Source organism: Equus przewalskii, chromosome 4 (assembly GCF_037783145.1).
Source record: "Equus przewalskii isolate Varuska chromosome 4, EquPr2, whole genome shotgun sequence".
NCBI lineage: Eukaryota > Metazoa > Chordata > Mammalia > Perissodactyla > Equidae > Equus > Equus przewalskii.
The window spans coordinates 1120205-1132469 of NC_091834.1; the positions used below are offsets into that span (position 1 = coordinate 1120205).

Here is a 12265-nt window from a genome sequence, read left to right on the forward strand (position 1 = left end):
TCCTCATACTCAGTGCTTCAGATGCATTAGTTGACTTTGTCCCCCAGCCCTGTGAGGCAGGTGCGTTTACTATCTGGCATTTATAGAAAAGAAAACCAGAGCTTGCAAAAATGGGGTGGGTAGCTTGCCACGGTCTCAAGAAAAACATTTTACTGCCAGAGTCCCGAGTCAACCGCTTTCCCTACCTGGACGGTCTCCTTACGGAGCTAAATAAACCTTGGAGGGATGAAATGCCTTATGCATGAGAATGTAAGAAAACTACATTATAGATGGCAAAGTCTCTTCTAGATTGTAGGTTTCTATATAATACAGAGCTTATAACTGATCAGGATCAAAAAGCAAGGTTGGAAATACACAAAGAAAATGAGCAGATTTAGAAGCATGGTAATTTCTGAGAGGCAGGCTCCGTCCATCTTCACCCCACAAGATCTACAGTGCAGACCTCGATATTAAAGCACACCTCACCTGGTCTCCCTTACACCACTTCTTCCCCACATGCCATTACGAGGAATTATTTTTACTCACATATGGGATTTCCCTAAGTAGACTGCAAATGATCTTAAGGATCTGGTACACCTCGGGCATAATGCCACAGCGAAAACATGGAACGCACTTTACAAATGCCCTGAGAGACCATTCTCGCCACATAAGGACGGGGGCGACATAAAGAAGAGGCTGCGGTGAGCTTCCAAGCAGCCTGCTGGGCCCTGAAAGCCCAGAGTTTACAATCGCCTCATCCTGAGTGACAGACACGGCCATGAGAACACACTGAAGGCCTCTTGTATCACTGTATGCACATTAGGAAAGCAGTCAAATAACATGAGAAGCAGCAACGTGACAAACACGTAGAAAACAGTGTCCAGAATATTCAAATATAAAAACCACATTTCACAATACCACTTAATTTCCAACAGTCCAACAATAATTTTCTGGTCATGCAATGAGAATTAGGTCCCCAACTTCCAACTCATTAGAATTCTATGAGGCCAAGACGACCTTGATACCAAAAGCAGAGAATAACAACACAAAAAAAGAAAATTACAGGCCAATATCACTGATAAACACAGGGGCAAAAATCCTCAACAAAATATTAGACAATTGAATACAATACATTAAAAGGATCACACACCAAGATCAAGTGGGATTTATTCCAGGGATGCAGGGATGGTTCAACATCCACAAATCAATGTGATACACCACATTAACAAAATGAAGAATAAAAATCATTGATCATCTCAACAGACACAGAAAAGCATTTGGCAAGATATAGCATCCATTTATGACAAAAACTCTCAAAAAATGGGTATAGAAGGAAAGTACCTCAACATAATAAAGGCCATATATGAGAAACCCACAGCCAACATCATACTTAATGGGGAAAAACTGAAAGCCATCCCTCTGAGAATAGGAACAAGACAAGGGTGCCCACTATCACCACTCTTATTCAACATGGTATTGGAAGTCCTAGCCAGAGCAATTAGACAAGAAAAAGAAATAAAAAGGATCCAAATTGGAAAGGAAGAAGTGAAACTGTTGCTATCTATAGATGACATGATTTTATACAGAGAAAACCGTAAAGAATCCATCAAAAAGCTATTAGAAACAATAACAAATACAGTAAAGTTGCAGAGCACAAAATCAACATACAAAAATCACTTGCATTTCTACACACCAACAACGAACTAGCAGAAAGAGAAATCAAGAACACAATCTCATTTACAATTGCAACAAAAAGAATAAAATGCCTAGGAATAAACTTAACCAATGAGGTGAAAGGCCTGTATATTGAAAACCATGACACTGTTGAAAAGAAATCAAAGAAGACAGAAACAAATGGAAAGATATTCTGTGCTCATTCACGTGCTCATAGTTAAAATGTCCATACTACCTAAAGCAATCTACAGATTCAACGCCATCCCAATCAGAATCCCAATGACATTCTTCATGGAAATAGAACAAAGAATCCTAAAATTCATATGGAAAAATAAAAGACCCCAAATAACCAAAGCAATCCTGAGGGGAAAAAAATGAAGTTTGAGATATCACACTCCCTGATTTCAAAATATACTCCAAAGCTCTAGTAACCAAAACAGCATGGGACTGGCACAAAAACAGACACACAGATCAATGGAACAGAATCGAGAGCCCAGAAATAAGGCCACACATATACGGACAGCTAAACTTCAACAAGGGAGCCAAGGACATACGATGGAGAAAGGAGAGTCTCTTCAATAAACGGTGTTGGACACCACATGCAAAAGAATGAAAGTAGACCAATATCTTTCACCATACACAAAAATTAACTCGAAATGGATCAAAGACTTGAAGGTAAGACCTGAAAGCACAAAACTCCTAGAAGAAAACATAGGCAGTACACTCTTTGACATCGGTCTTAGCAGTATCTTAGCAGTATCTTTTTGAATATGTCTCCTCAGGCAAGGGAAACAAAAGAAAAAACAGACAAATGGGACTTCACTAAACTAATAAGCTTCTATACAGCAAAGGAAACCATCAACAAAACAAAAAGTCAATCTAACAAGTGAGAGAAGATATTTGCAAACCATATATCTAATAAGGGGTTAATATCCAAAATATATGAAGAACTCATACATCCCAACAACAACAAAAAACAAGCAAGCTGTTTAAAAAATGGGCAGAGGATATGAACAGACATTTCTCCAAAGAAGACATGCAGATGACCAACAGGCACATGAAAAGATGTTCAACGTCACTAATTATCAAGGAAACGCAAATCAAAACCACAACAAGATATCACCCCACGCCCTTCAGAATGGCTCTTATTAAAAAGACAAAAAATAAAGAGTGTTGGAGAGGATGAGGAGAAAAGGGAACCCTCATCCACTGCTGGTGGGAATGAAAACTGGTGCAGCCACTATGGAAAACAGTATGGAGATTCCTCAGAAAATTAAAAATAGAAATACCATATGATTCAGCTATTTCACTTCTGGGTATTTGTCCAAAGAACACAAAAAAACTAATCTGAAAAGATATGTGCACCCTACGCTCATTGCAGCATTATTCACAGTAGCCAACACCTGGAAACAACGTAAGCGCCCATCAACAGAGGAACAGATAAAGAAAATGCGATATCTATAAATATGCAATGGAATAGTACTCAAACATAAAAAATGATGAAATCTTCCATTTGCAACAACATGAAAGGCCCTTGAGGGTATTATGCTAAGCAAAGTAAGTGAGACAGAGGAAGACAAACACTGCATGATTTCACTCCTATGTAGAACAGAAACACACACAGATACAGGGAACAGATTGGTGGTTACAGGGGTGTGGGGGTGGTAAAGGGGCACATGTGGATGGCAACTAGACTTCTGGTGGGGAAGATATGTGGTCTACACAGAAGTAGAAATACAACGCTGTACACCTGAAATTTAAATAAATAAATACGGAAAACGAATAAGCTAAAAAAAACCATCAAAGAATTAGGTCCTGCAAATTAATTTCATTTTCTAGAACGGTGTGAGAAATAACGTAGCAAGTTTTAGTTACTCCAACCAGCAAGATATAAAAGAGATAAATGGGGATAGACTGTGCCAACATTTACTAAAATTACCCAAGGCACAAAGAAAATGTATCACCATTTCCCTTTAAAGCACTATTAGTCAGAACTGATGTTCAATAATTTATCTAGTCATTCATTTAATCAACATTTATGAAAGGACTACAGTGTGCCATGCCATTAGGTGACAAGTCGAATAGGATTCACGCTCTAATGGAGCCAACCCCATAGGGGGATGCAACATACAATAAAAAAGGAAATGCGGGGGCCGGCCTGGTGGCACAGCAGTTAAGTGCGCACGTTCCGCTTCAGCGGCCTGGGGTTCGCTGGTTCGGATCCTGGATGCAGACATGGCACCACGTGGCAAGCCATGCTGTGGTAGGCGTCCCACATATAAAGTGGAGGAAGATGAGCACGGATGTTAGCTCAGGGCCAGTCTTCCTCAGCAACAAAAAGAGGAGGATTGGCAGCAGTGAGCTCAGGGCTAATCTTCCTTAAAAATAAAAAAAATTTAAAAAAAAAAAGAGAAAAAGGAAATGCAGAAGATGATTTCAAAATGGTGTAATTAGGAAGGGAGAGCAAAGACTCTCCCTTTAGACTAGACGGTCAGGAAAAACTCCACTGACGAGAAGGCAAAGAAAATTCTATTCTTTCACACTATGTCTCAAGCGAGATACGATGGGTTGAATATGAAGCACCATAAACTGGTGAATTTGCTGTTACCATGATGGTTACATCAGTTACAAAGGATTGAGGAATATGAAATGACAATCATTAGGCGTGCCCTAAAGTTACAGATGACATATCAACGAGGGTATCTGGAAGTGGGGTGTTCCTGTAACAAACACCAAAAACGTGGAAACGGATTTGGAACTAGCCAACGGGCAGAGGCTGAAATAATTTTGAGGCGTGCGACAGAAAAAGCCTAGATTGCCTTGACAGGCTGTCAGAAACACAGATGTCAACGTCTGTCCTATGAGGGCCTCGGTGGAAGTGGGGAACGTGACAGAGAAACATACTTGAGCTTAGAAAATACTGAACTGTCATGAACAGACTGTGGACTTCAGATGCGCGGCTGGAGAGGACTCAGATGGAAAAGAGCAACGTGTCATCAGAAACTAGAGGACAGGAGATCCTTGTGAGGTAGCCACGGAGAGCCGAAGTGAATCATGTCCTGCAGGTATGCGGAAGGCAGAGTTGGTAAGCTACGAACTGGGGTATTTAGATGAGATTTCCAAGCAAACTGTGGAAGGTGCTCCCTGTTCTTTTCCTTGTTGGTTATAGGAAAGTGGAAGAGGAAAAAGACAAATGAAGAGGACAACAAGAAAGGATGCTGTCACATCACCATAATTCTACAGGCAAGAAGCAAAGCTGATAAAATCACTCAGCTGCAAACAGGTGCCACCTTCCATTAAAAAGGAAGGACTCCCAGGGCGGTCCAGGTCCCAGAGGGCAGAGCTGACAGGCACAGAGATCACTTCTAGGCCTTGAAACCTAATGTAGCTTGGACAGTGCGTGGGACTGATGGCTCCTTTCTTCTTGCCACTTCCTCCTTTTTTGAAAGGGAGTGTCTCTAACTGACACCCTATGCCGGTCCCACCATCGTATTCTGGGAGCAGATACTGTGTTTTCTAGATTCACAGGTTCACAGGAAGAATTTTATCCCAGTATGGATTATGCCCAGAATCCCACCCATACCTGAGCTAGATTATGAGATCTGGATGAGATTTTGGACGCTGAGTTGATGCTGTAATGGGTTGAGACTTCAGGAGGCGCTGGGACAGGGCAAACGTATTCTGCACGTGAGATGGATGTGAATCTTTGGCGGCCAGAGGGCAGACTGGGAGCAAGAAGAGCAGCCCCCAAAGATGCCCATGGCCTGCCTGGAACCTGTGAGCGTGTTACCCTACACGGTGAGAGGAACTTTGCAGACTTAGTTAAGATAAAGACCTTGAGATGAGGCTGCTGTCCTGGATTACCTGGGTGGGCCACCAGTGTAATCACAAGGGTCCTTGTAAGTGACAGAGGGGACCAGGAAAGCTACAGGACCTGACAAAGACTCCACCAGCCACCGCTGGCTTTGCAGAGGAAGGGACCATGAGCCAGTGAAAACAGGCAGCCACCAGACAGAGGCTGGAAAAGGCAGAGGAGGGGATTCTTCTGCAGGACCTCCAGAAGACAGCAAGCTGCCGACATCCTGATTGTAGCCCGGGGACACTCATTCTGGACTTCTGACCCCTAGAAATGTAAAATTAACCAATTCTGCATTGTTTGAAGCCACTAAGTGTATGGTAACAAACACTCACTTTAAAATTACTTTTGCCCTGTTTCTGATAAGGTTTTTAATTAGTATTTAGCAAGTTATGACCAAAAGCAGCCTAAGCACTCCAAGATGAGGTGCAGCTGACCTCAGCTCTTTCGGCTCAAACGCCATCTGGGATCCGAGCCTCACCAATGTCACACTCTGAGAAGTCACGCAGTGGCCGACTGCATGTCAGAACATGTGACCAAGAAATATGTGACCTAGAAATGTGACACATACGATCAGGGCCTCCCAAGGGAATCTGTGGTATCCTGAATTGTCCAGGCAGAGAGACACATAACAGAATAAAAATTAAGACTGTGGGTGGATATTCAGTTTTTGTTTAAGAAACTACAGCAATCTTTTTCAGGTTTAAACAAATCTTCCACTAAATCCTGTAAGATAGGCATTGTATTTCCTGATATGTCCCACTAAATTCTACAATATAGGCATTATATTTCTCATCACTGATAAATTTAACAAGACTTGTGCTCTTTATTTATGGTTAAAAGAAGCCAAAAATAAAGATTAGAAAATGAGACTTACCCTTACCAAAAAAATGTTTTAAGGAACAACACAACAACGGCACAACCACGGCAAACCCTCCTCCGATGAATTATCCTTGTCATTGTCTCTAATTTATCAAATAATACAATGACTGTGAAAAGTTCTTACAAATATGGAAAAAGTTCTTAAACTAAATAATTTGCTTTTAGATAATGCACGCTTATTTTGGTCATCACACACTATTTCTATTCCTTTTTTGTTTGGCTGGGTAGTTATTCCCATCAACACTGAAAATGGCAAGGTATAAGGTTTATATTCTAGGTAAGTTCTAATCCTATAGAAGATAACATAATTAAGAACTAATTGTGCACAAGACAGTAAATGAGATGTTAGGGACACGAAGGATGACTAACAAAGACTCTGCCAGCAAAGAGCCCGCACTCGTAGGGGACAGGCAGGGCACAGGCTCAAGAACCGGGAAACAGCGCAAATACGGCTGGCCATATGTCAGCGGTTCCTGTCGGGAGGAGGGGGCGCCCGGAGGAAAAGAGCAGAAAGGCAGAGGGAAAAGCCAGGGCTAGAAGCAGCTTTTATTCTGCAGGCAACAGAGAAGGCAAGGAAGGTTGAGCGGGGAATTAGCATGACACCCAAGGCAGGAAGAAGAGGCCAGAGGCAAAGACTGGAGGCAGGAAAGCCTAGCGGAATCGGGGAGAGCAGAACCTGGACAGTAAATGCGAGGAGGAGAAAAAGAAGACAGAAGAATCAGCCCTTTGGAACATCCTGCAGGACCACCTGTGGCTCCAGTCAAGGTAAGTGGCCTTACGAGGAGGCTTCGAGAGAGGAGCACACGACCCATGGAACACCGGGTCCACTTACTCAAGGAAATGGGCTTTCGGACAGCTAAGGTCCTGAGCCAGTTCCAAGAAACACCTAAATCAACGCAAAATCCAAAGTCTGGCAACGCCAGAATTTCTCAACTAAAAAAGTCACAGGGCCAGATCAAGGGGAAGAGGAAAGACTAATGATGCAGCTTCTCAAACAGCTGGTTGGTGGTAGCAACAGAAAAACATGCATCAAGCAGAAGAGGTCTGATCTGTCTCCTCATTTTCACTCAACGTAGGACATTTAAACCCACCTCCAGGAGGAGGCAGACTGGGCATTTTCACTTCCAAGGATGAGCGGAGGGAAGGAGAATAAGAATGCAAAGCTTCAGGGTGCAAAGATTTAGGAAGAACTGTTTCCTGCACATTTCACTTTCATTTAACTCCATGAAGATTATGATAACATAATATTTAATAAGTACCCATATGTACAAGACAGTCTCACTGAAACAGCCTAGGTGTAACAGATACTGCCCTTAAAAGGATGATAAATTGTAACATCTGCCAAGATACAACAGTAACAAAAGGATTCTCCTGAGACATTATATATATGCACACATATATATACACACACACACACATATACATATAACGGAAAGAAAACTTTAGTTAAAATAAGTTTTTCTAGGGGCTGGCCCCGTGGCCGAGTGGTTAAGTTCACGCGCTCTGCTGCAGGCAGCCCAGTGTTTCGTTGGTTCGAATCCTGGGCGCGCGGACATGGCACTGCTCATCAGACCACGCTGAGGCAGCGTCCCACATGCCACAACTAGAAGAACCCACAACAAAGAATATACAACTATGTACTGGGGGGCTTTGGGGAGAAAAAGGAAATAATAAAAATCTTTAAAAAAAAAAAAAACTCTATAAAAAAAAATAAGTTTTTCTATTTTGGATTATTATTCTGACACTAAAGCCTGAAAACATATTAATACCTAAAACCTAATCTAATACAAAAACATGAAGCCTTGAACCACCCAAACCCTAAGCGAATTTCCTTGAGGTCAATGTTTACACGAGGTCTTCTCTTTCCTAAGGTCTAATTCACTGCTCCTCATAAGGATAGTGAAAAACCTCTATTTTTTTTTTTTAAGTCATTATAGATAGTACCCAAAGCTTCTTCCTAATAATGTTTGTCTCATACCTGAATATCTCATCCCAGATGCCTAAAAAGGCAACACATGCCTCAGGAAAAAATGCAATATAATGAACAATTTACTATACTATCTTAAATATATTTTGGAGGCTTTTTGCCTTAAATGAAAAAAAAAAAAAACACGTGATAAGAAAAACAAATAACTGAAGAGGAAGAACACCTGATGTAAATGGAAATGACACTGGTTACAGGTCCCCTAGAAACCATTTTATATTTCCAGTTGATTCACTTGCCGTGTTTCACGCACAATGATTTCACATTGTGACTTTAAGCATCTAGGAAAGAACCAAAGGTCAACACTTCCTGCTAAAGCCAAATTGGGGAAAAAAAAAAAACAAACATTTTAAGAATTATGATGTATGAAATAAGTAAGCCAGCAGTCTGTTTATAGGAACGGGGGTGCTGGGACTCTGGGCAAAAGGGTAGAGTCAAGTGGGAGTAAGACAGATCCGGGGGCGGGGGGGGGGGGGGGGTGGACCACAGACAGGCACGCCAAAGGATTTCTGCAGAGACGAGATGCACGGAAAAGACTAAAGCCAGAGAAGACGGCTGAAGGGACTCAGCTACCGAAAGATTTTAAAAAGTCATCGTGAAATCTCTCTAACCTTACTGGCGTGGAGAAACAAAAATTCCACGATTTCTTCTGAAAATCTTGAGTCCGCGACACCTTTCTTCTAAGTCTCTCTATAGCGGGCTATAGAGATGCAATTTGGGGGTCTTTATTACACATGCGACTATATTTAACGGCTAATCTACAACAGTGGTTCTCGGCCCAGGTTAATTTTTGCCCCCAGGGGACGTTTGGGGAAATCTGGAGATATTTTCTGGAGTCACAGTTTGAGGGGGCTGCTATGGTGATCTAACCGGTAGAGGCCAAGATGTACTAACATCCTACAATGCACAAGACAGCCTCACCACAAAGAATTTTCCTGCCCAAAATGCCAGCGGCGCTAAGACTGAGGAAAAACACCCACCTCTTCTGAACAAAGCAAAACGCGAGTGCCCGGACCTTTATGCCTGCCCATCTCTCTCTAACAGACATCTAATTAAAGCATAAAATAACAGCCAAGGGTTCATTTTCCACCTGCCTCAAACATGGAGGATGGCTGGCTCAAACTAAGAGCCACATTACAATAAACCGAAATAACACTTCACGGCAGGAGCGCAGAAACAGCAGCAAAATAACTTTTCAACCTTTTTTTTTTTTTGCATTTTTGCCTCAAGCACATTAATGGGTAAGAGGAGCGTCCATATGTTTCCATAGCAAGGTGTGTCTTCCATGCTCAATGCACTAAGAATACACTGACCTCGTCAAAATACAGTATTTCTTATTAAGGTAAAAACTTAAGCTAAAAGCACCAAGTGCAAGATTTACGTGGGGGAAGGTGGCGAAGAAAGCCACCCAAGTCTTCAAAATGCAAAGTTATTTCACAGTTTGCTCGCAAAATGACTCAGATCATTATTACTTTTAGTCATGCCAAGTTTGCTGCTTCTAAGCCTACTAGTAATGGGGGAAAAAACCCACCATTTTTCCTGCAATCATTAAACCAATGAAACAGAAGCTTACTAAAAGCAGGTTTGTGCAATGTTTGTGTTTTATTATAACCGATACAAAATTACAAGCAATCGCTGGCAGTGCAAATGATGATTCTGAGAAGTCTTTCATCTACCTAAATACCTATAGGGTGTAGGGGGGTAACATGCAAACAAAAGAAAATCCTAGCTCATATATCTACAAACCGTAGGCTGCGACTATTTCCCAACGTATCCCCTAGTCAAAACCCTGGCTCCTCTTTTTATGTTCTCTCCTTTCAAAGAAGGAAAAGAAAGCGTTTCCCCAAGAGCAAATGAGAGCCCTGGCGTGTGTCTGGTCAACCTCATCCATCAGGACCCGCGGCGGCGGGGAGGGTCCTGTCGCCGGCGTGACCCTCTCGCATCTCCCCCGTCGGTTTCTCCGCTCGAGCATCTCCCAGGAGCGAATGTCACCCCGCCCCGGTGGTTCCCAGGTCCCCACTAACGACCGGGCGCAGCGCAGCCCGCTTCCTCCCGCACCGCAAACACAGCCAGTGCTCCTGCATCGGGCATGGAGTCGCCAGGGCAAGTTCACAGGAGACGCACGCGACCCACGGGGACCCCACGAAGGGGCCTCGACCTCACCGCGCGCGGCGCTCGGGCCGCGGGGAACGCGCACCGCCACAGCGCCCTGCGCACAGGGCTGGGCTCTCACGGTGCGGATGTGCCCATCTCCACGCGGCCGCGCTAACTCCAATAAAGGGCGCCCTCCCACCCGCTCCTGGCTCTGGGGTCCACACCCGGTGAGCCGGGAAGCGAAGGGGGAGACCAGGACCCGGGTGCGCGCTCGCCCGGCTCTGCCCCGCACCGGACACGCGCCCTTGGACAACATCTCGGGCGCTACCCGACGCGCCCTGGGCGCCAGGACACGTCCCCGCGAGGGTCGACCCCCAACGCCCTGGCCCCGAACCCGACCCCGACCCCTGGCCCCAGCCCCGGCCCCGACCCCCCGACCCCGGCCGCTCACCGAGCAGCAGCAGCTTGACCTCGCGCGCCGCCTTCTCGCCGTCCTCGCGCAGGTTGCGGTCGATCATCTTGCTGCGCTCCACCGCCGCCTTGTCCTCGGCGCTCAGCGTGCAGCCCATCGTGCCGAGCGGGCCCGGCGCGGGCAGCGCCTCCTCTCCGCAAGCGGGCGGCCCTCTCCCGGCCGCCGCCGCCGCCGCCCTCCGGACCCCGGGGCAGGCGCCGTCCGCACAGCCCGCCCGCCGCGCCCCTCGCTACGCGCGCTACGATGCCGGCGCCCCGGCGCCCACCAGCCGCGACCGAGCTCCCGGGAACCCCTGCTGCCGCCTCCCGCCGCCGGCCGCGCCGCAGCCTCGCGGAGCCTGGAGCTGTCGTCCGCGCGCCGCCGCGGCCCGCCCCCCGCCAGCCCCGCCCCGGCCGCTCCCGGGGCGCACCGCCCATCATCACCTTCGCCCCGCCCCGCGACCACTCCCGGGGCGCACCGCCTCCATCACCCTCGCCCCGCCCCGCGACCACTCCCGGGGCGCACCGCCTCCCTCACCCTCGCCCCACCCGCCCCCCGCCAGCCCCGCCACCGGCCAGCCCCGCCCCTGGCTAGACCCACGCCCGGCAGCTCCCAGGGCGTACCGCCCCCCATCACCCTCGCCCCACCCGCCCCCCGCCAGCCCTGCCCCGGACTAGACCCGCCCCTGGCAGCTCCTCGCGAGCACCGCCCCCCGCCAGACCCGCCCCCCGGCCTTTCCCAGGGCAAACCGCCAGGCACGCCCCCGTTCGCTCCCGCGGCGCACCGCGCCCCCATTACCCTCGCCCCTCCCGCCCCTCGCCACCGGACAGACCCGCCCTCGGACAGACCCGCCCCCGGCCGCTCCCGGGGCACACCGCGCCCCCGTCACCCTCGCTCCGCCCGCCCGCCGCGGCCCCGCCTCTCACCAGCCCCGGGCCGCCCCACCGCCCCGTCCCGCCCACCACCTCTGCCGCTGCCGTCCCCCCAGCCCTTCCCCGCGGCGGCCCTGGAGCGCGCTCCCGCGCACGTGCCCTCGGACAGCGCCCCTCGAGCGGGCGCGCGCCCCGGAGAAGCGCCCCCGAGAGCCTGGCCGCCGGCGAGCGCACCGCCTCTCTTCCTCCGCGGGAGCGGGTGGTCTCTGGCCGTTGGCTTGCACGGGGGTCTATGCGGACCTGCCGCTTCGGGGGTCGGCCGGAGCGCTGCCCAAGTTGGGCGCGGGGAGCGCCCGTCCCGGCTCCGAGCGCGCCCGGCGCCCGCGGCCTCGCGGGGTGGTCCAGCGCACAGCCCCGGGGCCGGCCTTCTGCGCGGCGGGAGGGGATGGAGCTGGGAGGGAGCGAGCCGAGGC

At 47.9% G+C, this 12265-nt stretch overlaps 1 protein-coding gene across 1 annotated transcript in view; it reads right to left on the reverse strand.

Moving 5' to 3' along the window:
• Nucleotides 1-11273, reverse strand: part of GNAI1 (G protein subunit alpha i1) — a 78463-nt gene extending 67190 nt beyond the window's left edge. Inside the window, exon 1 of the mRNA XM_070616984.1 lies at nucleotides 10921-11273. Coding sequence (XP_070473085.1) covers nucleotides 10921-11038 — 118 coding nt within the window. The 5' untranslated portion in view covers nucleotides 11039-11273. The remainder of the gene's footprint in view (nucleotides 1-10920) is intronic.
• Nucleotides 11274-12265: the final 992 nt, after the last annotated feature.